The 26755-nt window shown below is 42.3% G+C and overlaps 2 protein-coding genes across 2 annotated transcripts in view; one reads left to right on the top strand and one right to left on the bottom strand.

Moving 5' to 3' along the window:
* UBAC2 (UBA domain containing 2) overlaps positions 1–26295 on the bottom strand; it is a 115357-nt gene extending 89062 nt beyond the window's left edge. The window contains exons 1-4 of the mRNA XM_054974614.1: positions 26038–26295; positions 14614–14741; positions 13461–13580; positions 11335–11441 (exon numbers count right to left, since the gene is read on the bottom strand). Coding sequence (XP_054830589.1) covers positions 11335–11441; positions 13461–13580; positions 14614–14741; positions 26038–26068 — 386 coding nt within the window. The 5' untranslated portion in view covers positions 26069–26295. The remainder of the gene's footprint in view (positions 1–11334; positions 11442–13460; positions 13581–14613; positions 14742–26037) is intronic.
* On the top strand, positions 5140–6132 carry GPR18 (G protein-coupled receptor 18). Its single transcript, XM_054974615.1, has one exon. It carries the CDS (start codon positions 5140–5142, stop codon positions 6130–6132), a length of 993 nt encoding a protein of 330 aa, XP_054830590.1.
* Positions 26296–26755: the final 460 nt, after the last annotated feature.

Below are 26755 nucleotides of genomic sequence, written 5' to 3'. Positions count from 1 at the left end.
TCGCAATCAGCTTTTGCCAGTCTCCAAAACTCCAGCAGTAGCGTACCATGTGCCATAGGTTACACGAGCCCAAACCCTCTTCGGTCATGCATGGTTCTTTGGACATCCACATTTTCTTCGAACAGCCTTACTACTAAACACAAAGTAAATGTGTTTAGTGCTTACCGAGATACCACCCTAATTTTAAAATGTTGTATGTGAGTCTCTCTGGGTGTTTTTATTATTTACTTCATTTATACCCCCTCTTTTCGGCCCAATAGGGATCCAAAGTGGCTTCCAGCATTTTCGCCTTCTCTATTTTATCTTCACAACTCTGTGAGGTAAGCTAGGCTGAGATGGTGTGACTGGCCCAAGGTCACCCAGCAAGATTTCAGGGCAGAGCAGGGATTCAAATCTGGGTTTCCCAGATCCTAACCCAGCACTCTAACCACTATACCATGCTGGCTCATGTGTCGTGTCATTTCACCATATAGGTAATGACAGTTATAATCTAAATTAAGCCACCAGTAAACTAGCTACCCTTTAAAGAATCTTTGATAGACTCAATCATCCAATTACAGAAGGTAAATACTTTCACTGCTAAATATAACTAATGGGTAAAAATTTTTAGGAGTTGCGTGCCCAAGTTCTAAAGGAGGAACTCACTCAGGAAAATGAACAGCAATTCAGGCTTATGAACAGTGATTCAGCTGGCAGTTTGAGATGAGTACAAACAGCCTCCAGGCCCAAAAGCTTAGTGTCAACTGGGAGAGAAGTTGTGGGAGAGTTTTTCTTTTCTGGTTTTTTTTTTTGCTACCAAGCTATTGATTAAAAACATCAAGAATTGTGCAAATTCAAAATAAAAAAGAACTAGCATCCAATCCTAGAAATACAAGTGGCTACAATAGGACTGATGTACAGCTTGGAAAAGTACAGAATTAAATTAAGTTCCTTGGTTTGGAACCAGACATTAATCATATGTACTCTACAATCTCAAGACATTCTAATCTGTAGGTGACTGGTAGCTCTCACGGCGCAGATGCAAATCTGCAAACCCACTGCCTTTCTCTTCCTTTCAGCGTGGTTGCCCTGACATGAACAACCTTCTGATAAAGGGTGGGTTCTTCACACCTCTCAGTGTTTCCTTCCTGGCCACGTAAATGGACCATTTTGGTCAAGAAGTGATTTGGAGATTTCCTTCCCCCCCCCCCCGGCACCTAAGCACTCTTTTTTATTACCTGCATGTCTAATTAAATGCTCAGTGAGCCACTAGGCTCATAGGCTAAACTCGTGAAATCAGCTGTATTAATTTGTCAGGTACAAACTTTTCAAAATACGGAAAGAAAGTGGCCCAAATGCTATTGGACTGGAACGTGTACACAATTCACTTACAAGACTGATCAGCCCAGCAAACAGTATTTTAAAAAATGGTCATCCTCCAACACTTGCCCTTAGCAGTGGTTGGGGTGGGGTGACAAAAAATCAAGAGATTGATGAAAGTGGCTACAGTAAGCTGGTTGTTATGCAGTATTCCCGAACAGGATAGATCTATAGGAAAAAATGGTATCTTTCATTTCCATTCTCTATCCATATGTCATTTGCTTAGGAATTTTATTTTAGCAAAGCTCATTTCCAAGTAAGGATCCCAGGCCCCCTGGTGGGGGCAAGGGATCCCCTGCTCCCACCCTCTGCTCTTGCCACCATTCACCTGGCTAGCGGGGGGGGGGGAGGCAGGGGAACAGGCTTCCTGGGCACACTCCTGGGGCGGCGCGACAACTTCACTACAGGGAGTGATGTCATGTCCCAGAACTGATGTCATCACATGGTCCAGGGAACATACCCACACAAAGTGCATGTGTGAAGAGTTACAAAAGGTGAGTGCCGGGTCCCCCCTCCTGCTGGGAGCGTAAGAAGACCTGGCAACCCTATTTCCAAGCAAACCAAGCCCACTGTTTTCAAGACTTCTCAAACATCTTAAATGTAATGAAAAACCATCTACAACAACAAGCAAGTTCCATCTGGCACCAGAAGCAATCACAGCATTCCCCATATTTGCTTCTTGCTGTCTGTCTTACCAAGTCATGTTGTAGCAATGTTCTCAGGCGTAAAATTAAACATTACAACTTTTAACAAGTTGGGTCTGGGTGTGTAACTGTGGGGAATGGGAGTCGGGTCTAGGATCTGTCACTGGATTCATTAAAAGCCTCTGCTTTCAGCCTCAATGTTCTGAATTCCAGGAGAAAATATGAATGGCCTATGAATGGCTAACATCTTCATCTGAGAACTGAGAGACAAGCACCTTCATCTGAGAACTGGCAACATTTTCTCTGCCTAAAGACGAAAAACTCAGATATGAGATCCTTCCCTGGTTAGCATGTTCTGGGCATGATCTCTTCTGCGACATCTGCTAGACTTTCCCCTCTTTTAGCAACACTGCAGAACCCTTCAGAGGATGGCACCTATGGGCAATATGCATACGCCGTACCCATTTTTAAAGTTTCAAAAACTTGCATTAACTCCTCCTCCCAAATTGTCATCTGAAGCAACCCCCTAAATGTTGCCTTATACCAAGGCTCTTGGCACAGTGTCTGTGCTATTAGGAATATTGGCACATTATTCATAGCAACTGCCTCTAACCCAGAGGCAGCTGACACACCTGACATGGAGGTGGTTGGCTAAATGAAAGATCTGCAGTGAAGTCTTAAGCAGAGTTACTCCAGTCTAAGCCCATCGGTTTCAGTAAGCTTAGACTGCAGTAACTCTGCTTAGGATTTCACAGTTATCCTTGTAAAGTCCAGAAGGTAGTTTCTCTCAGGTGACACAGACTCAGTTTAATTTTCTAGCCTGTATTTGGATTACTCAAACTTGAACCAAATACGGAACTGTACTTTTACCGTCAATACACACAGTCTTGTAATACTGCAATCCTAATGACGCTTTCTTGAACAACATGAGACTTATTTCTGAGAAGACCTGCTTATGTCGGCTCTATTAAAGCCTAACAAAGATTTTAGAGCCCACTTAATCAGGTGTAGAATTAACACTCTGCTTTTTTATTCCAAATATTGTCCAGAAGGATGGACAGATATATAATGGAAGACTGAGTGTTCAAATGTCAGGCAAAATTCCTCATGGGCCACTGCCCTGGAAGAGCCAGTGGCAAGGAGAGCCCAGTAGCGCTGCTAGCATTGCAGGGACCACTGAGCTCAGCGCTGGGCTGCAGTACCAAGAACAGGCGTTGGTTCACCTGCTGCCACCAGCTGGCAGCTCTGCAGGAAGCAGCAGGTAACTCACAGTTGGTGTGGTAAGGTTTGAACTCAGCAGCTCCTGTATTGCTGGCTTGTAGTGCTGCTGGGGCCATTCAGCCTGACTTGCTCTTGTTCCACTTTGACTTTCTGCAGACAAGCCTTCCTTTCATTTTATAGGAATGCATGCTAGTAAAAAAGTTGTAGATGGTAAACTTTGGATTTAAGTGTAAGTCTGTGAAGGACTGTGTTTTCATTACTGGCTGTGATAGCCGCAAGTCCTTTACAACTGGAGGAGATATGAGTCATCTCCTGCCTCCACCCCTCCCTCTATCTGCCCACTTCTGCCCTATGCAATGGCTTTGCACACTCCTTTGCCACATCTGGCAATTATGACTGTGGCAGGAACCACAGCATCAACAGATTTCTCTGCTAACTATAAACTGTATTTCCGGGAGTTCTCAGGATCAGTCTGTGGCCTCTGCAGCAATGAACAAATGACAAAATGGACAATGGACAAGTATACGTGCAGATGAAAACAACTAGCAATGGCCAAGAGGTGGCTCAGTGATGCAATCTGCTCCCTTAGCGACAAAAGCCAGTGAAAGGGGGAGGGGGAAGAGTGCAAGATGGCAGACAAAGGCAAGCAACCCAGGAGGAAACACGTAGAGCAAAACAAGGCAGAAAGTCTCTCTTTCAGCTTGTGTCTTAGCGTGAGACAACCAACTTCCTCTTTCAAAGAGAAAGACAAACTTCTGCTTCCAAGAGATTGGTTGGGGGTTTTAACTCTATGTCCCTCCACTTTTATCACACCATCTTATTTCTTAAGGAGAAAAACTGGTTGATTTAAAATAGTTATGTCCCACATGATCTGCTTAAAAAGCACCAAGGTAGCTCACAAACAGATTAAACTAAAAGAGACCTAATAAAATAATTAAAATACAGCAGCACCAACCACAATATAAAACCAAGAGCAGTCAAGATGGGACCAAATGACACACTCATGATGAGAGAACTGTCCCCCACTGCATCATTTTCCCAACTTGAAATGCCCCCAGAACCCACTGTTTGCTCCATGGGGGAAACTGATATGTAGCTATATTAGTACACATGCAGCCCACAATGGGGTGAAAAATAGCACTCTGGGGCCATTTCAGGTAAGGTGGGGGGAGCTACTTCTCAGCACACACTGAAATCCAGATCCCAATCAACCCTCTAGGCTCCTGGGAAGTGGAAACTTCTCAAAACATATCCATGACCGACTCAAGGAGGTGCCCAGGATAAACATAAAGTGTAGTTAGAACCTAAGCCTGTTGAGTGTAGCCTGCTTTAAAAAAAAGAATTTACATTACTGCAATTGTTGCAAGAAGATACACTGTATATTCAAGAAGCATTTTTGTCTGCCCAAATTTTATTTATCTACATTTCTTATCTATTTGATTGAGAGTGACACTGTAAGTATCAGGTAATTTCTCTTACACAAAATTCCACAGGATTTCTGGGGCAGGTGGAAGTAGGTCAGAACTCCCTGGCATACCCACACCCAATTTCTGATGGATCACAACGTCTGAGGGTTGTTGTGATTCTTGTGTAAGCACTTCTTAGTTCTTAACCAAGACTGCATATTCAGGATCACTCACCCACCTATAAGGTATTTCCTAACTGTGGAAATATCCTGAAAATGAATTTGTGAAAAGTCCACAAGCTACATTGGCACTTCAGAGTTCAGCTCATTTGAGACTTAAACTGTCCAAGTTTAAAACTGCATTTTTAAACAAAAAAAAATTGCATCCTCCCTATAAAACATGAAGCTTCCTAGTTGTAAAAATGTTTTCTATTTGCAATATTATTCGGATTTGATTGCAGAGCATACCAATTATTGTACTTTGTTCTTAGATACCATGTTCTAGAAGTTATGAATACCTCTGGTCAAAGTCTGATGATGATGCCTGGAAACATCCACCCTGAAGAATATAGGATTTCGTCACTTGTCTTCTACAGCTTTGTTTTCACAATTGGCTTATTTGTGAACGTCACTGCGCTCTGGGTCTTTAGTTGCACCACCAAGAAGAGGACAACTATAACCATCTACATGATGAATGTTGCACTGCTTGATTTAATGCTTATATTTTCTTTGCCCTTTCGGATGCTATACTATGGCAAAGGCTCTTGGATCTTTGGAGATACTTTTTGCCGGGTTCTTAGTGCTCTAACAGTGTTCTACCCAAGCATTGCTCTGTGGCTGCTAGCTTTCATAAGTGTTGACAGATATCTGGCTGTTGTGCAGCCCAAACGTGCCAAGGAACTCAAGAATACAAGCAAAGCTCTGATAGCATCTCTCGGCCTTTGGATAACAACTATAGCGACAACTTCTCCACTGCTGTTCCTGAATACTGATCCAGATAAAGCCTCAAACCATACCAGTTGCATTAAGATGATGGATATTATCTACTTAAAAGAAGTCAATGCATTAAACTTTTCTCGGCTGGTTTTTTTCTTCTTGATTCCCTTATTTATCATGATTGGTTGTTACCTAACCATCATTTACAGCCTTGTTAATGGAAGAACTTCCAAGCTGAAACCTAAGGCTAAAGAGAGATCAATTAGAATTATTGTGACATTGATTATCCAAGTCCTTGTATGTTTTGTGCCTTTTCACATTTGCTTTGTACTCCTGATGCTTCGAGCTGGACATATAAACTACAACCCATGGGGAGCATTTACCACCTATCTCATGAATCTCAGTACATGCCTAGATGTAATCCTCTACTACCTTGTTTCTAAGCAATTTCAAGCCCGAGTGATCAGCGTTATGCTTTATCGGAATTATCTTAGAAGTGTTCGGAGGAAAAGTTTGCGATCTGGGAGTATGCGTTCATTAAGCAATATCAACAGTGAGATGATATAAAAAGAATAAAACAACATAAAATATAGTTAAAGGAGTTTTGACTGTTAAGGATAAGAAAGCATGGTAATTCTCAGAACAATTTAAAATAAATATTCCAATCACCACATTATGTTAGCAAAAAAAGAGAAGGTTTTTATCCCAACTATTTTTCCCTGATAAAATGATTACCCTGTGTCTAAATGTATTGAGTTTTCTATTTATTAAATTCCATTTTGTACCTATGTCATTTTTTTCATATTTTTGCTGTGCTTTGTGCTACCCTCTTTCTACATTTCCTTCTAGGAAATGTCCTTTAATAAGAGCTCAAACATCATGACAATCACAGTTACATCCAACCATAAAATTCAAATTGCAGATTCATGAAGCCACAATTTGCCTTGGGACCATGCAATCAAAACCAGTTCCCCTGTTTTACTATTAGCATTTGAAAGGAAACAGACATGTCCTCTAAATACATGCCTATTTCCTTCAAAATAGTAATAATGGAATGGATTGGGGTTTGATTAGTAAAACTAAGTGGACAAACTCTACATCTGTTTGAGGCCTACACACTGAATGATCTGATACATAGTCAGAACTTGTATGAGAAACTGTATAACTATATTGAAGTGTTCTTTAATTTGATATTTCTAAATTAACTCTTTCATCTACAACCACATATCCCATTACGTGCACATGTTGAGGTCAAGATACAAAGACTTCTGCATGACCAAACAAACTCAAGGCTTCTTGATAGCCAGCATGGTATAGGGATGGACTAAGATCTGAGAAATTTATGTTTGATTCCCCACTGTGTCATGGAAGCATCCTGGGTGACTTTCGGCCAATCACATACATTTAGCCTAACCTACCTCACAGGTAAGGTTGCCAGGGACCCAGGGGCTCAAGTAGGAGTGCATGAGGGTGGGGACAGCAGGGCACCTGCCTCCCGCGATTCCCCTCCACAGAGGAATCCTGGAACATGCTGACTGAAACCCACCCCTTGGGAGGCAGATTTCATTTTGAGTGCACACACACATGCTGCAGCGCCTTCTTTCATCCCTTTGGAAAATTAGTGGAATGGAGGAGGGACCCTCCTCCGTCCTGCTCATTTTCTAACAGAACAAAGGAAGGAGCCCCAGTGCGTGCGTGCTCAGAGTGAAAAATGCCGCCAAAGGGGTGGTTTTCAGTCAGCGTGCTTCAAGATTCCTTTGTGGAGGGGGAGTGTGTACAGCGCTTCTCGCCACCACCATGCTCCTCCCCTCCGCCGGCCAGCTGAACCAGGCTGGGGGATGGCAGGTGGGGGCGGGGGGGCCTCTGCCCTAGGCAGGGGGATGGCAAACCTACTCACAGGGTTGTTGTGAGGAAAAAAATAGAGAAGAAAAATATGATGTGAGCTGCTTTGAGTCCCTATTGGGAAGGCAAGGTATAAATGAAGTAAAATAAATAAATAAAATAAAAATGCATGCACACATCTAAGTACAGGATGGTGTGGAAGCTGGCACACAGCTCAGAGGAGATGGATTGGGCCCATAGAGATTAGAAAGTTGACCAAATAAATAAATAAATAAATATTGAGTATAACATTTTTATATTTTTTTTCCTGGAAGATTTATGCAACTGAATATCCTTTTTTACAAAAATGATCAAACTACTTTAGGAAATAATTTACTCAGTCTTTCCTCTGCATATCTTTTACCTCTACTAGTAATTTATAAATCCTCACCCAAAATAGTTTATTTGATCAGTTATTATTTGGTTAAAAGCAAGGCTTTTTTTCTGGGGAAAGAGGTGGTGGAACTCAGTGGGTTGCCCTCGGAGAAAATGGTCACATGGCTGGTGGCCCCGCCCCCTGATCTCCAGACAGAGGGGAGTTTAGATTGCCTTCCGCACCGCTTCAGTGGCGCGGAGGGCAATCTAAACTCCCCTCTGTCTGGAGATCAGGGAACGGGGCCACCAGCCATGTGACCATTTTCAAGAGGTTCCGGAACTCTGTCCCATCGCATTCCTGCTGAAAAAAAAGCCCTGGTTAAAAGTAACTAACCCTCTAAACTCCACGGACCCATTCCAGCTCCATGGACCCAATCCAGCTCACTGTGTACCTGGACTCCACAAATTTGGTTTCTGTATAGGACAGTCCAAACATTGGGGGAAATCTACACGTTCCTACTTATAAAATGGATATCCTATTTGCAGAGAAATGGAAACACGCTTACAGAATGTCAATATGGAAATTCTCTGGATGTAATCCTCTATCTAAGCTCTTCAATAAGGATCTAGCAGCCCCCAAAAGATGTCAGTTTCTGAGAATTAAAAATAAGAAAATTTGGTAAATAAAACATGTATTTTGCTGGTACAAGACAACGTTGCCAGTAGAATAAAGAATGTGGATTTTTGATGATTCCCTCTTCTCACTGCAGAACCCACACTCCCCATGCTGTTAGTTGGATCACTGACCCACCCCCATAGGCACAATTCTGTGGGATAAGCAAGCTGCAAAAGGAGGTGAGGGGCATGAAAGTTTGCTCATGTTCTGTTCATGCTTACTAAGATCCAGGCCATTATGTATAGTCCACAGTTTTCAGCAACCAAAAGCACAGAAGGTTCTGAGTTACTTAGAGACAAAAAAATAATCAATTTTTTTATAGTGCTATACCAAATACTTATAAAGTTCTACTTTCACTGTGAAAACTGCTGTTTCATGGGATAACATGACAATTATTGTAACCTCCCCCCCCCAAAACCACTTTCCATTATTTTGAGCATTTTATTATGCCTGTTCATAGCAATACTCTCCAACTACTGTGGCCTGGACACTTACTTTTTTTTTGCTTGCCCATCAAAGTTTTGACGGCTAAGATTGGCTGCAGAACGTCCCTGGCCTCCCTTGCAGGCTCTTTGCTTGGTGGGCAGAGCTGCCCATCAAGTTTTCAAGGGCTAAGATTGGCTGCAGAACATCCGCGCCCTCCCTTGCACACTGGGGGCTCTTTGCTTAGCAGGCAGAGCTGCCCATCAAAGTTTTGAGGGCTAAGATTGGCTGCAGAACATCCGCGCCCTCCCTTGCATACTGGGGGCTCTTTGCTTAGCAGGCAGAGCTGCCCATCAAAGTTTCAAGGGCTAAGATTGGCTACAGAACGTCCCCACCCTCCCTTGCAGACTGAGATCATGTAGTGTATTATCACACATATAGTATTTATCGAATAGCTTCACAAAGCAAACTCGGTATGTCCAAAAACAAAAATCTCAAAAACAAGCTGCTTCACAGGGCAACCCTAAACAGAGTTACACACTCCTAAGTCCACTGAATTCAATGGATGCAAGGTATACATTTAACTTTTAACATGCTATATAGAACTATAACTCTGAACAGTCTGGATCTCTTCTCCCTTTCAGACCTCTGTAAACGCTGAGACCTGCTGCTGAGACCATGATTTGAGAAAAGGCTTTTCAATAGTCACTCCAGAGTTTGGAATGCTTCCCCACAGATGATTAATCAGCTCCCCTACCTGCAGTATTCAGGAAATAATTATACTCAAATCTGCAATTCTGTTCTGTCACATCTTTGGAAAATTTGCCCCACTAAAGCAGTTCTGCTCATTAACACTCCAAGGCTGCAAACCTAAGAACACCACCTTAGGAGTAAGCGCCGCTGAATACACTTCTGTGTAGACTTGCTGAGACTTGTTCTCTAACTGGTGTATTTTTAGATAAGGATTTAAATACATTTTATGAATTATTCTACGGAGTATTAGATGAAAATCAGAATGGAAATTTTGTAAATAAAATAAACATACTGCATGCACTTAAAATAATAATGTCAACTTAGAGATATTTTGCCCTGTTACAGAAAAATAAAAAAAAATGAACACATGCTATACGAACACTCAAATATTTGTATAAAAATGGAAGAAACAAGGGATAACTGTACAAGAATCCTGGTTATGAGACACAATAAAGGCTACACAGTAAGTGGTAACAAGTGGTAAAATACATCCTTAACTGCACCATCTTACATAGAGTTGCAATAGTTTAAGTCCAATGAAATCAACAGGTTTACACTGAAGTAACTCTACATAGGATTCTACTGTAAAAAACAGAGTTCAGGAAGCTCTTTAACAGCTACTTACAATCCTTTTTTTTTTTGAAATTTTTTTTATTGGATTAGACATCATTATATTTCATACTTCATACAATCAATTTCCTTTACCTATCTTTATTCTAACCCCTCCCTTCCCCCCCCTTTTTGTTGACTTCCAACAGTTTTCCAACCCCTTGTCCAATTTCCCCCTACTCATATCTAACTTATTTTATCCCTTGTATATATACTTTCACTCTCTTCTAGGCTTCACTATATCAACTAAATATTACATTTCTAGCATATCATCATTACTGGTGTCCATTTAACTTATACTCTATGTTATTTATGTAATTTCTCCATTATATAGCTATCTATCAATAATAATTGATCAGTTTAACCCAAATTCTTAATATAACTATAAACACCATATGCCTTCAGCATAAGTTAATCAATTTAACTTAACTTCTATATACTTATATTTGTTCTATTTTGATTATATATTTTCTCCGTTATACAATTATCAGTCAAAAATGAAATTACTGCTTAATATAGTAATCCACTAAGATAGTTGCCTAGATATTTTCATTTAACTCCCCGCTCCCCGGTAAAGTCACCCCCCTCTTGTTTTATGGCATTTCAGTAGTTTTCAAACTGCCACAGTTCTCCTCCCACCTCCCATTTTTTCACCAAATATTGTTTCAGCTTCTCCCAGTCCGTGTTAAACTGTCCTGGATCAAGGTCTCTCAATTTTCTTGTCATCTTATCCATTTCCGCCATGTACAGCAATTTGTAAATCCAGTCCTCGATAGTTGGCACTTCTTGCACTTTCCATTTTTGCGCATACAAAAGTCTAGCCGCTGCTGTCATATAAAATAACAATGTCCTATATTGTGCTGGAATGCTCTCCATTCCCAAGTTCAGCAGCAGGAGTTCTGGGTTCTTATTTATTTGAAATTGTAAAATCTCACTTATCTCTTTTATTATTTCCCCCCAGTACTTCCTAGCTACCTCACAAGTCCACCACATGTGATACAAAGATCCTTCATGTTTCTTGCATTTCCAGCATTTATTAGACATATTCAAGTTCCCTAGCGCAATTTTCTTCGGTGTCAAATACCAACAATAAATCATTAACAGCTACTTACAATCCTGAAGGCAAGCTGTTGATGGAAATGCCAAAAGAATATTCAGCAGCTTCTACAAGGAGAAGATCAAATAACACCGACAGCATCCAGGAACCTAGCAAAAAAGACTGGAAAATAGTAAACAAAGATGTCAGAATCGAGAACAATTTAGTTCAACAGATTTAGCTGCTTACTTTGCCTTTCTAAGCACAGTTACCCTCTTCCCTTTGACCTCACGTCCTCTGTTTAGGATAGCAAATTTTCATAAGGGCTCATGCAATCATGACTTCTGAAAGAAGGCCAAAAGATGCTTTTGGTTATAATGGAAAGTTTCAAAGGGCTCATAATCCAGGGACAAATATTATGATCCCACAAAGTATCATTAGTTTTAAACCTAATGAGTCAGGGTCTGATTTTTAACCTCTCACACTAGCAAAACTAGGAGACTCTGCTACATTAATAGGTAGAATGTTTCAACTATTAACATTCTAGCATTTTTAATATACTATCTTATGAAAATGCTCTTTTTTTTTTATAAAAGCTGCACACAGGGGACTGAGTCATAAGACCCAGGGCCCTTGTGGAAAAACAGCAGGTAGATTTCTGAAGGATTAAGGAGTACAGGCCACACTATACTCTACTAATTTGCACTGTCTTTCCAGTACACCTTCCCAGTTCAGCTACTAACAGAACTGAATGTGTTCATCAATTCAGGTTTCTGAACAATTTCTGTTCTTTCAGTATTTGAGCACTGCAGTTAATCTCACAATAAAAAACACTGCATACAATATGGCAACACATTGATAGCCACTTGAATATATATTACAGTCTAAAGTAAATATCAAAGTTCTCTTTGACCATTTTGTTTACAAACGTTCATCCTTGCTTATAAACCAGGCATCCATGCCAGATAGACTACAAGCTTAAATCTGCAGTATATATTTAGGTCACAGAAAATTAAAGCAGCACCTGGAACGTTGAATTTTTAAAGAAATCTGTATTTGTAGTTTGTATACAGTGAGAGTTAAATATGTATGACTTTGTAACAACTGCTACATAAGTGACATTTCCTCTACATGTTCACCGTGCAGGAATTATATTAGCAAATTGTGACAGCTACATGGACTAGGAAGCCATTGTAGCTTATAACTCACTAACCTATGTGGTACCACACATACAGCACATAAATTGCTAGCACATTGGTATGCCATTGTTTTTCAACATTAATGAAAACGTGGGGCCTTTTCATAACAAATGGGCTTACTTAGTGGAGGATGCCTCTTTACTTCTGTGAAACTGCATGCACTCCAACCATCCTTGTGTACAGGGGACAGTTCCTAATTTATGCAACCTGTCTCTGTTGAATGATCTGTTGCCTTTGAAGGAGATGTTGGGCTGCCTTTTAATATCACTGGTAAGGGTTGCTAGAGCTGTGTTCAACTTTCATCTCTCTCTCCCCAGGTTCTCTAAAACAAGTCTCTGAACAAATGATGAAAATATCTTATCTCTAGATCATTTCTTGGAAATACATGGATACTAAAGCAATGCATAGCTGACCATTCACACACCACTGAAGCTCCATTCTGAACAGTTAATAACAGATCATTGAACAAATATAATTTTTGTTTAGCATATCTTTAAGCACAGGCAGTTTCTTGGCTTCTAAAAGAGAGAGGATAGCCTAGAGCTGAGTAAATGAATACATCCTTCAGCAATGGGCAGGATACAGCAATAATCCTTAATACAAGAACAGGGTTACTACAAGTGTGTCTCTATGTTTATCGGTGAATACACACAGAGTCTATGCAGACAGAGTCCCATTTGGAATGAGCTATATCCAAACCCAAACTGGTTCCAAAACAAAATGCAGGTGCTTCTCTAAAACTAAACACTGTGAACTAGTTAAATGTAACAGGGAGGACCAATAGCTTTGTTAGAATGACAAATATATTCTTTAGTAAATGAGAGAAAATAGTAAATTCCTAAAACAAACATTAACAGAAGTTAAGAGAGTGTTCAGTTTGCACTGAGAATTATGATACTGTTGGTGTGAGGCATGAGAAACTTAAATATATTACCTGTGAATCATGAGAATATATTCAAATAAACTGCCAGAGAAACACAAAAAGAACTGAAATAGAACTTACTGAAAATTTTCTGCTGCCATACCGCCTTTCAAATATCCTAAAGTTATAAATTAGCAAGCTGCTGCAGAATGTGTCTTTGAGATCAAGACATACTGTTCTCCCACAGACAAGCCTCCAAATCTAAGAGATTAAAAAATACACATGTATTTATGGTTTACTTCCACATGCCTTGAAAATAATTCAAGTGATGTGTTTGGCTACAACTTATAGCCTACAATAAAACATTATATAAATAGCAGAAAATATAGTTCGCTAAGAACATTTCTCAAACACCAACAGGTTTTTTTTCTTGGAAGCTATTTTACAAGAATAAGGTGAGTACAATAAAACATTTTAAATTGCTTTTCAACATTTCTCTTATAAAATACCTATTGACTAATTTAAAACTACTCAGATACACATGTGTGGGGTGTGATTTAGACTAGGGTTGCCAGCCTCCAGGTGGTGGCAGGAGATCTCCCCGAATTACAACTGATCTCCAGATGGCTGCTTTGGAGGGTGGACTCTATGGCATTATACCATTCTGAGGCCCCTCCCCTCCGTAAACCCCACCTTCAACAGGCTCCACCCCCCAAATCTCCAGGAATTTCCCAGCCTGGACCTGGCAACCCTAATTTAGGCAGATAATGGCTTGGGCCCATCAAAGAGTTTCTATGGACAAAAGGTTTTCTATTCATGGAGCCCAACTCTCACCCCCACCCAGCAAGCTTCCATGGCAGCTGGGATTCAAACTTTGGCAGAAATTAGGGCCCATGCTTTCTCTGTGACTGCTCCAACTCTATGGAACCAGCTCCCCCAAAGGTGAGCTGTCATCTTTGGAAACTTTCAAAAGGCACTGTAAAGCTGTTTATTCACCAGAGCTTTTAATGGACTGTAAGCTACACGCATTTGATTAAGTTGGAGTGTAACAGAGCTATATTGTTCCTGAATGTTTTTAATTATGTATTTTAAGCTACCTTGAGCCCTAGGGAAAGGCAGGGCATAAATGTTTTAATAAATATTCAAATTAGGACCTGTAAAACTGACTATCTGAACCGTAGCTGCTATGTGATTAACAGAACTCCCAGGTAAATAAAAGACAACAAATACATTTATACTGCATTTAATTATCATGCTCTTATCCATGAAGTCATATAAATGCTTTACTGCTTACCTGAAATTCCTCTTTCACTGCTTGCAGATTATATGCGAAGAACTTTTGATAATGTTGAAAGAGCACAGCCAACAGAAGCGAGAGGGTGCTTGGTACTATTAAGAGGCCCTTGGACAAAGGTGCTTTATCTTTAAAACAAAAAGTAAAGATATACAATGTGGCCTCAACTTCAAAAATGATTCCTAATAAGGAAGGACATGGTTTCCCACTAAAATAAATTATCTTTCTCCCAAGATATAAATAACTATCAAAATGATTTATGATAAACATGAAACAGAGTTGTCTGTAATGCAACTTTATTTTAACCACACTGATTCACACCGAGATTCTGAGCAGTTAATGCTGTATCTGAAGACTCCCTGACTTGAGGAAGACTTTTGCAGTCAAGACTGCAACACATGAAAGGTGAAGCTTGACCTGATAGGCATAAGAGTTCTTGCTACTGCTGATAAGAGTCTGCCTTTGTATTATCAAAGTACACCTCATAAAGTAAGTTCCTACAGTATGAATGTGGAGGAGGACAGGTCTCCAATGACAACTGATGCAAAAGCTGCTAAAGGGGAGAACCAAGTCAAACTGTATCTAGCAAACTGACTGTACTGATTTATGAGAACATTATGCAATACATGCTCAAACATTTGGTGTTGGGTGCATTTTAATCCATTGTAGCACTTTATTCATAGATATATTCATAGATACATTCCATACATTCAAGTATGTTTTCTTGTATAATTGCTGACCACTGTGGGAAGCCACTATGTTGGACTGTCATTCAATGTTGGACTAGGGCCTAGGAGACCTGGGTTCAAATCTCCTCTCAACTGTGAAGCTCACTGTATGACCTTGCTCCAGTCACTGTCACTCATCCTAACCCAGCTCACAGGTTTCTTGTGAAGACAAAAAGGGAATGCCACCCTGAGATCCTTGGAGAAACGGTGAGAAAAAATGCATCAATAAATAGTCCATAATTCTTATATTTATTTCAGCATTCTGTTTGTTAAGGTATATATTATGTATACACCCTTTTTTAGATTACTCTTCTGAAAAAGCAATTGCTCTAATCACCACAACAGGAATTTTTAATGGACACTGATGAGATAGTAAATGGGAATATTCAGGAAGGGCCTTAATTTGAGCCATGGTTCACCAGTAACCATTTTTCAATACCTAATTTAGCTCTACCCTGACCTGGACTGCCCAGGCTAGCCTGATCTCATCAGATCTTGGGAGATAAGCAGGGTCAACCCAGATTAGTACTTGGATGAGAGACCACCGAGGAAGACCAGGGTTGCTATGCAGATGACCTGATGTTGTGACTTGATGACACTTTACACACACACACACAATTTAGCTCTGCAGGACACATGAAACAATATTACTGAGCAAGCGCTCCCAAATGTTTGTGTGTGTGTACGCGCACGCGCACACACACACACACACAGAGTTTCAAAGCCCTGCTTCAGGGTACAACAGAGAGACTAAAACAGTTTACTACTATTACATCATTAGTGTTTATTTAAGGCATTTCAACCTTTAGTGCACAGGATGTGAGCTTCTGGTTATTTTTGCTCATATCACAAGGTAGAAAACCCATAGCTGTAACCAAAACACAAATGTGACAGTTACCCACGGGGGAAAGTACAGCTGTCTGCAAAATCCTCAACACAAACAAAACATCTTCATCTGATCCAGAAAAAAAAGTCATACATGAAGACATGGCAGCTTAAAGACATAGGAATAAATACCCTAAAATGATTTCTTTGAATTAATATAAAAACTGTAGAGTTCAGCAGCACAAATGACAAGGCTTTCAAATTACACAAAGAGGATACATTAAAAATCTGATTCCATAAATATGCATTTGACACAAGTCCACAGTTCCAGAAATCAAGTGTCCAAGACTCCCTAAGGGTGCGCCCACATGCACACAATTAGCCTTTCACAGTCAAAAGAAGATCTGTGGTTGTCATTTTGTGTAAGGCAAATTGCACATGCTCACAGCCCTAATTCACACGCAGGGAGGTGAGAGGGGGTTTAATCATCAGTGTGGTATATAGTTAGAGTTCAGACTAGGATCTGGGAGACCCAGATTCAAATCCCTGTTCTGCCATGGAATCCTGCTGGGCAACCTTGAGTGAGTCATACTCTCAGCCTAACCTACCTCACAGGCTTGGTGTGAGGGTAAAATGGAGGAGAGGAGAACGATGTGAGCCACTCTGGGTTCCCACTGGGAAGAAAAGCAAGGCATCAGTGAAGTAAAATAAATTCAACCAGCACTCAATTTTTTGAAAAAGACATGTATTCTTTACTTTAAAATACTCCTTTTAGAATATTTTCAGCAAGCGAGCTGTGCTCAATCCTTACTCACCTAACACATTTCCTTGGCCTCCCATAGGCTCAAGTCTAGCACCAGCATCACTTTCCTCCAGGGACGTTCCGAGGCCAGTTTTTAAGTTTGTGATGGAAGGAGTATGGAACTAGAAACAATGTATTCCTCTAATTTTATTAAAACACCTATACCCCACCTTTCCACGATGTTAACAAATTACAACTTAAAGCATACAGAATAAAGTAAAAACCCAAATGACCCCCTCCACTCCATTAGTCCACAGTTTCATTGCATTTGCCTCTCATTTTCTTCGGGCAAGAAAGCAAAACTTAGGAAAGTCAATAATGGATCTATGTAAGAAAAAAGTTCATTCCTTTAAAATTTAACATATTAAAATTTTAAAAAGCAGAGACCTTCTAAAATCACAAGTGGGGTAATTCCATCCACCCAAGCCAACTGACCCCAGCTTCATTGTGGCAGCAAAGCTGGGGTTGGACAAGCTGAGAGGGGATGTTTGCGGGGTATTTAACCCCCCCCCCATGTATTTATTTCAGGTTTCAGGTTTTTCTGTAAACCCAAAGTGTGCCCCAAAGTTTGCAGAATTATCTGTTAGACTCAGCGTGGCCCTGATCTGCGGATTTAAGTATCCGCAGATGGGGCCATACTTGACTATCCTACTATATAAAAGAGTAAGCGTGTTCCAGACAACTCACTTCCTACCCTGCTGCACCACCAGAGGACGCTGCAGTGGAGGGAAGCCAGGCGAGGCAGCCTGTCCCTCCAGAGAGCACTGCAGTGGGAATCCCAGGATGAGAACAGGAGGGGAGCAGGGGGCAATGTCGCCCCTTGAATTCACCCATCTGGGATCAGGAGTGGAGCAGGAGTGGAGCAGGTGGCAATGCCTACCACCCGCCTTCAGCTAATGGGGATCAGGCACGGAGCAGGTCGCAATGCCAGCTCCCTGCCCTGCCCTCACCTAGCTGGGATCAGGAGTGGAGGAGGTGGCAATGCCCGCCCCCTGCCTTCACCTAGCCAGGATCAGGCACAGAGCAGGCAGCAATACCCGCCTCCTTCACCCGGCTGAGATCAGGTATGGAGTAGGGGGCAATACCTACTCCCCTTCACCTGGCTGGGATCAGGTACAGAGCAGGCGGCAATGCTGGCCCTCCCTTCATCCATTACGTTATATGCTGGCTGCATTGCCGAACTCCCGACCTCAAGCGATCCGCCGGCCTCAGCCTCCCTTCATCCAGCCAGAATCAGGTGCCGAGCAAGAGGCAATGCCCGCTCCCCCTTCACCCAGCTAGGATCAGGAGCAGAGTCGGTGGCAATGCCTGCCCCCCTTCATGTCGCAGGGATCAGGCATGGAGCAGGTGGAAATGCCCACCCCCTGCCTACATCCAGCTGGGATCAGGAGTGGAGAAGGTGGTAATGCCCACCCCCTGCCTTCAACCAGCTGAGATCAGGCATGGAGAAGGTGGCAATGCCGGCCACATACTTTCACCCACCTTGGATCAGGAGTGCAGCAGTTGGCAATGTCTCCATCCGCCATCACCCAGTTGGGATGAGGAGCAGTGGCAATGCCTGCCCCCCCTTCACCTGGATGGGGTCAGGAGTGGAGAAGATGGCAATGTCTGCCACCTGCCTTCAGCTGATGGGGATCAGGCATGGAGCAGATGGCAATGCCAGCCCCCTGCCCTCACCAAGCTGGGATCATGAGTGGAGGAGGTGGCAATGCCCGCTGCCTGCCTTCACCTGGCTGGGATCAGGCACAGAGCAGGCAGCAATACCTGCCCCCTTCACTCAGCTGGGAACAGGCACAGAGCAGGAGGCAATGTATATGCTCCCTCTTCACCCAGCTGGGATCAGGAGCAGAGCAGGTGGCAATGCTTACCCCCTTCATGTCACTCGGATCAGGTGTGCAGCAGGTTGCAATGCCCACCCCCTGCCTACACCCGGCCGGGATCAAGAGCAGAGCATGTGGTAATGCCCGCCCCCTGCCGTCACCGAGCTGTGATCAGGCACGAAGAAAGTGGAAATGCCCGCCACACACATTCACCCACCTGGGATCTTTTAACTGGGAAGAAGCTTCATGGAAGATGCAACAAAGCAGGTAAGTAGTAACAAAGGTGGATTAAGTAGGTCTGTTTATTCTCTCTGTAGAAAGCAGCATGGATGGAGGAAGGAGTCCAAGCCCATCTGTGCCCTGCCCAAACTAGGGCTGGCTTGCGTGTCTCAGCTTTCATCAATGACTTCCTCAGGGGCAAGGAACCTATCCACACTTCAATTTATGTTATTCCTGATCATTTTCACTCATTCCTTAGAAGCGTGTGAGTCACGTGAGTTATCAGCTGTTTATATTTGTGAATGGATGCTATTTATTTGTGTGTGTGTGTGTGTGTGTGTGTGTGTGTATGTCTATTTTTCTTCTTTCCCCATTTTTTTAAATAACTGGTTTCTCTTCAGATCGTATAAATCTTTCACCTTTATATGTCTATTTTTCTATGTAATTTGATGAAATTATATTTATTCTGGTTTCAAAATATATAGTACTTTGTATAAGCACCTAGTCACTTTAAGAGTAAATGTAAAAATTGTATACTTAGAGGCTGATTCATTGTGTACGCCTGATCTTGTTTTTTGAGTATCTGCATGCATTTTTCAGGAGAGCCTTTGTTGGGTTGCTAAGGTTAAGGAGTGGAGCAGGTGGCAGTGCCCTCCCCGCTTCAACCCACAGGGATCAGGCACAGAGCAGGTGACAATGCCCTCTCCCAATTCACCCAGCTGGGATCAGGTGCAGAACAGGTGGCAATGTCCACTCCCTTCAACTTGCTGGAATCAGATGCAGAGCAAGAGGAAATGACCGCTTCTCCCTTCACCCAGCCGAGATCAAGCACAGAGCAAACGGAAATGCCCTCCCCCCTTTATCCAGATGGGATCAGTAGCGGAGCAAGAGGCAATGCCCGTTTCCCCTTCACCTGACCACGATCTGGCACAGAGTAGGCAGCAATGCCCATCCCCGCCTTCATCAGCTGGGATCACGAGTGGAGCATGAGGCAATGCCTACTCCCTCTTCACTTGGCCAGGATCAGGTACAGAGCAGGAGTTAATGCCCTCCTCCCTTCACCCTACCGGGATCTGGTGCATAGCAGGTGGCAATGCCCGCCTAATGCCTTCACCCGGCAGGGATCAGGAGCAGAGGAAGTGGCAATGACTGCCCCCCTCCTTCACTCAACCAGGCTCAGGCGTGGAGCAGGAGGCAATGCCTGCCCCCCCTTCACCCAGCTGGATCAGTCATGGAGGAGGGTACAATACCCGCCTTTCCCTTTCTAGAGCCTGTTGTATTTTTTCCCACTACCTTTGTTGCTAGTTAGAATATATGGTAATCAGTGCCCCAAAATAATTTATTTTGCTTATCTAAAGAAATATAAACAGCAGAATGCTATTTATGTGTAGCGTAAAACCAAAAGTAACCTCTTCAACAAGCTAAATGATGGTGAATATTTTAATCTGACCAATATGTAAATTGTGATGTTAGCAATCAAAAGCATTAGACAGGCCAATTTTCCTAGAAGCGTCTCATTCCAAAAGAAACATAAAAATGAAAAGTATTTAAGGTGTCAACCCCTTTATATTCCTTGTGAAAAATCGCTGTACTTCCCAATACAATTTATTAAATCAGGAAGTAAAGCTACAGATATGATACACACTAAAAAAAGTTCAAAGACTGGCCTTGCCTGCCCTCTGCCTGCCATTATATATATATTTTTTCCAGCAGTCCAAAGTTTCTTGCCTGCTGAGAAGCCTATTGTACATCAAATAGAGTATTTCAAAGGAAGGTTCTGTCCCTAAAAATAGCAAATACACTGCAGTAGACAGACGACTGGAGCTTCTAAATGGCCATGCTTTGTAGAAAGTATTTTGTAGATTTGTATACCCCAAAGCTCATTTGAGGTCAACTGACAGAATATTACCTTGCTGAATATATCCAAATGCACAAACAATTGTGACAGAAGCCCATCTCGCATGCTTTTTATATGTTAAAATAAAGTACCATTTGCGTTATGGATGCTTCCATTTCCCAAGGAAGAGCTGCCTTTTTTACAGCACAGAAGGACTGCCTCCTACATGCACACACGTCACTTGACGTCTCTAAACAACAGCATAGTTAGGTAGTTTCAGACTCTGGATTGGACAGTCTTATGGAAGGTGTACTTTACATGGTGACATATATTGCAGAACAAACATATGACAAACTTGCCTCATCCCATCTCACCATCTCCACAGATAATGTAACTGAATTTTATTCATATTTACTCAGAAGTAAGTCTCGCTGTGTCCAACAGAGCTTGCTACCTATAGCCTGCATTCGGGGAAGCTGATCTTTTAGACTAAACAGCCCATGATTATTAGGTCATGATTTCCAAACTATATACTATTAAAACCTCTTTTTTAGCAAAGTGCTGAAGAATCCAAAGCTCTATCCACATTTTTCTGGATGCTGCATTCTCATAGCACTGCAGCACAGGTCCCCAACATGGTGCCCATGGGCGCCATAGCACCCATCAATACCTGTCCTGGCACCTGTCTTTCCACCAAGTGTTTTTAGAAAGAGGGCAGGGGCAGGCGGGGCTTTTGCCCAGCAGGGCTTCTGACTGACTATTGGAGATCTGATCAGCTGTGCAGATTTTTTAAGAGTTGCTTTAGCAGCAGCTGCCATCACAGCAAAAGGATCTTCACTGCATGACTGAAGACAAGCTGGATGTATACAAGAAAATATTTTTAAACAACATATTCATTTTTATAGGCATCCTGTTAAACAGAGTTTCTGCTGAAATGTTGAAGAGCTATTATGAAAGTTATGTATGACCTCACTTCCTGACATTTTGTGACTGGCTCTGCTGTGAAAGCTATTTTATTGCTGGCTCCGTCTCCTGCAGTAGCCCTTTGTGGTTGCACTCATTACCGTATGTCAGAATTTCAAAGGTGCCCACAGGCCCAAAAAGGCTGGGGACCCCTGCCCTATAGCAATCTGTTCTGGATGACTCTGGTCAGGCCTGATTCAGATAGGGGCATGCACCTAAGAAACTCTGAGCATCTAGTACAGTTTCCTATATCAAACCATTCACCTCCTGGCTAGAGGTACACCACAGATAACATTTTAGGTTTGTTACCGAATACTGTAAACAAGTAATACAATTATGGAGTCTCTGCTACTTTTTTATTCTTATTACAACTTGCCTACTTATTATTCTTAATAAGAATTCAATCAATAGAAAAACATACCATCCATTATCACTACATAGATCATTAAAGAAGAGCCCTTACGTAAGTCCAAAAAAGTATCTTACTCAAAGATATGGTCACAGGCAAGAAGCCCCTCCAAAGAAGAAGCTCTCTTTCAGATTAGCTTATCATATTTGTAAGGTTCCAGAACCTTTTCTTAACAATAGCTGTTTCACAGACTCAAATTCTAGGCAAACTTATAATAATAATAATAATACAAAAAAAAAGAACTTCCTCAGGATACAGTGACACCTCCCTCCATTAGCATTCCACACCCTGGGAAACTCTTATAGGATGACTCAGCCCAAACCCACTTTCCTGAGTAGATATAAATTACCTGCCAACATCTTCTCCACACTGTGACACTGAGAGATCTCTGTCTTTTGGTGCTACACATCTGAAGATGCCAGCCACAGCTGCTGGCGAAACGTCAGGAACTACAATGCCAAGACCACGGTTATACAGTCCAGAAAATCCACAGCAACCATCGTTCTCTGGCCGTGAAAGCCTTAGACAATATATCTATATAGAATTAGTGATTACAAGTTTCTTACAGATCGGAATATCGTTTGACTGACCCCCAATGTAACTATCCTTGAATAATATAAAACATTCCTGCCATTCTCATATACTACCTGCACCTGGGCCTTGGTGCATTGTATGCATTAGTATGAGTTAGATAGCTCTTCTAATTTACACGTGGCAATACAACTGTGTAACTCTATTGCTTTATGCCCTTCTCCAAGGCCTCTAGACTCCCTTAGTAATGGGGCTGGACTAGCCCTGTTTATGTGTGCACAGGTGTCTTGAAAAACTTTGTTGGTCATATCCAGAAATTGTTCCCCTATAGTTCTAGCTATATCCATGACAAATCTTTTAAAAGTATTGTCCATGCAGGCAAATCAAGTAGCAAATAATCACTATAGTGCAATGCCAAAGCATCAACAGATTAAACCTGTATGAGAGAAAATTCAAAGCCGTTTTGTTTTTTAATATTTTTTTTTAATATTTACTGTGCTCTATATACTTTATATACTCTCACTTATTTATATAACCTAGCATTTAACGGCACAGCTAAGTATGCTGAGAATCATTTTGTAACTTGCTGTGCTATTAACATCATGTTGTATAACTGCCCTGACCTTCACCAGCAATAATCATTCTATTTATTTTTTACCTTGCACCTGTATGTTTTATCAATTATTTAATTTATTGCATCTCTCAATCAGAGATAAAAATGCAAAACAGTCTTGTTCAATTTACCATGATGATTCTGTACTTTCCAGCTACCTCTGCAGTCTTTAAGCCCTTATATAATACAGAATTTAATCTGATGAGGTTACAAGTTTGGGTCAACATTCACACTTTGATTGTACAGACATACTGATCATGCTGTGAAGGTGTTATTATGTAGAACAGAAACTATTTTGTATAAAATTGTTTTGGCAGACATATACTCATGTAATTATTTTATGTAATTGTTAGATCCTACTATTCCAGGAGCTCTCTCCCAAAGTGGCCAATATTAATAAAGAGGCAGGCCCTTCCCTCAGGTTTACAGCCTAAATTAAGACACAAGGAGAGGGAAGTGGAGGGAGAAGGTAGAGGAGGGATACTAAGCAGTATTTTTACCCTTACAATTATTATTATTCTTTCCCCTCATTTCCTTAATTTATTATTTACTTCATTTATACCCAGCCTTTCTCCTCAATGAAGACCCAAACTGGCTTATCATGTTTATGTATGTGCCTGGCAACTGAATCTATCACGCTTGGCAGCAGCTGCTGATCTATTGTTTATATGTTGCTGTTAGTTATAAGTGGAATTTTAATGGATACTGGTGTTACATTTATTTACATTTATATCCCATCATAGAACTCAAGATGGCAGTGTTGTTAGCCAATCTGAGAGTTCTGTCAGCCCGTTTGGTGGGAAATAAATTTCAAAATAAATGAAATGTTGATAGAGTGTACAAGTCTCCCATATTTCCTGACAAGCCAACAGTTTGACTGACCTGTCATTATTAGAGAAACTATACTGTTCCAAATTTATGCATGTTTACAGAAGTAATTTCCAGTGACTTTAAGGAGACTTTCTTCTAAGCAAGTATGTATATTTGCAGCCTACATGTATCAAAGGGATACAACAGAGATCACTATAGCATGCATAACCATGCATAGGAGAGTTGGGGGCGGGGGGGGAGTTTATTTATAGTGTTTAAAGAATTCTGCTGTGTAGGGTGTCAACACATACCTAACACATCATTAAGCGATCCTTGACTGGTGGGAGACAGATGGGGGGAATGTTGCCATTGAGACTGCCATCCTATATATATTTCCTTGAGAATAAGCCTGACTGAACTTATGTCTGTTTGCCTGTTGCAGCAACCCCCCCCCCCGAAATAATATGGTGGCACCACAAACGACCACAGAGTTACCATGGCATGAAACTATTGATTAACGTTCACTTCATCAGATGCCTGAAGTAATTCCAGAAGAGTGTAACTTTGTTAGTCTGTTGCAGCAAAAATTAGCAGGAGTCTTATGGCATCATAAACACTGACAAACATTTATTCCCACATCCCACTTTTCTGGATTATGGTCCATTTCTTTAGACACACTTAGTGGTTCCTCACTAGGAAGACCTTTTATGTAGATGGTGTATACACACATACACAGCAAGGTCAGGGATCAGTACTACGGTTGCCAGCTCCAGGGTGGGAAATTCCTGGAGGTCTGGAGACAGAGCCTGGGGTTGGGGGAAGGGAAGAACCTTGGTAGGGTAAAATGCCATACAGTCCACCCTCCAAAGTAGACAGTTTCTCCGGGGAACTGATCTCTGTAGTCTGGAAAGCAGTTCTTGGGAGTTCTCGTGGCCCCACATGGAGGCTGGAAACCCTAGGCCAGGAAATGCAGGAAGTATGGGCTGAAATGTAATAATTCCATGGGCGTTGCCGTGTTAGTATATTGTAGCAAAAACAAACAGAGGTCTTGTGGCAGATAAGACCCTCATAAAATCTTATTCCCATATTCACTTTTGTAGCTGAAGGTCCTCTCCTTTAGATGCTGCGAGTGCAGGGGGTAGGGTCAAGGGAACATGAAATACTGGAAGCACAGAATGAAGTTTTGTACAATTCGGATCTGACCAGGAGAAACCCAGAGACCACTCTCTAATTTTGCTCAACTTATTAGCACCTGTAATGGGTGGGGAGTCCCAGGTTTTGCTAACACCTATAGCGAGTGTAAAAAAGTAAATAAATCCCAAGACTGACCGAATCCCAAAACGCTTGATGTGTTATTCTTCACTTTGGTATCTGAAGAGTGAGCTGTGACTCACCAGCCTACCTTTACCTATAGGTGCTACTGAACTCTTGCTCTTTTCTACTGCTACAGACAGACTAACACGGCTACTCATCTTGATCCATCACTTTGGCAGAGATAGAGGGAAGCGGGGGGGAGAAACCTGAAAACTAAAAAAACTTTTATTTCCGAGTCAGCAACCACCACAGGACCGCGGGCTGCATTCTGATCAAATATGCATTTAAAAGGGAGAATGGGGACTTGGCTGGGAAGGGACGGAAGGGGAGGAGACTCCACTGCGACTGGTTTCCTAACATCGGCAAGGAAGGCTGGATTAAGAAAGGAGAGCAAAAATTCTTCTCTCTCTTCGTCCCTCAAATGTTCCAGCTTCTCCCTCATTCATGGCACCGGCCCTCCTTCAAGCTGCGCGCGTGAGTCTGCAAACGGGGAAAGGCGGAAAGAAAACCGCCTTTGGGGAGGGGAGGGGGGAGGGACGCGCTCGGTACTTACACAGCCCGCTGGAGCCGGTGCTGGTGAACATGGTCCTGACCTGGGGCGGGGAGGCGGCTGCAGGCCCCTGAGGAGGCCTCACCTCGGGAGTGACCCCCTCCTTCACCTCCTCCCCCCAACTGGGGGGAGCCGCCGTTGCCTCTGCGAGCCCGCCTCCTGAGGAGGGAGGCCGAGGATCCCCGCGGCGGCCTAGCCCAGCAGCGGAACGCTAAGGCGGCCGGGATGGGTCAGAGCCGACCGGCACCGGTTAGGGCAGGGGGAGGCCCCGCACAGCGCCCCCTGCTGGAGCCGTTTCTGTCGCCGCCTCACGGCAGCCGCAGCCTGGAACGACGGGCGCTGCGATGGCTTTTCTCTCAGGCTCACCAGCCGCACAGATGCTTTGTCACGTTTACGGTGACTGCGAGTAGGGGCACCAGCCTGCCCGTTTTGACTCGGGAGGGAGCACAGAGGAACTTCTCCTCTAACGAGGATTTGAGTCCAGTGGAGAGAAACAAGCTTTTCAGGGTGTATTTCCCCCCTACCTCTCAGATGACAAAATTAATTATCTTCCAGAGAGTACGCTTAGGAATGTCCCCGCTGTACATCCAGCAGGTCTTGTGAACTTCTGCCAGGAGATTCCTGTTTAATTTTATGTTCTCTGCCTCACACGCATGAAGGCATATTCAGATACTAAAAAAAGTTACTCTCACACAGACAAGAAAGATGTGAAAGTATGGCA

This window comes from Eublepharis macularius, chromosome 3, assembly GCF_028583425.1.
Source record: "Eublepharis macularius isolate TG4126 chromosome 3, MPM_Emac_v1.0, whole genome shotgun sequence".
NCBI lineage: Eukaryota > Metazoa > Chordata > Lepidosauria > Squamata > Eublepharidae > Eublepharis > Eublepharis macularius.
The sequence above is the reverse complement of the archived record's forward strand: the minus strand, read 5'-3'. Positions and strand labels throughout refer to the sequence as shown.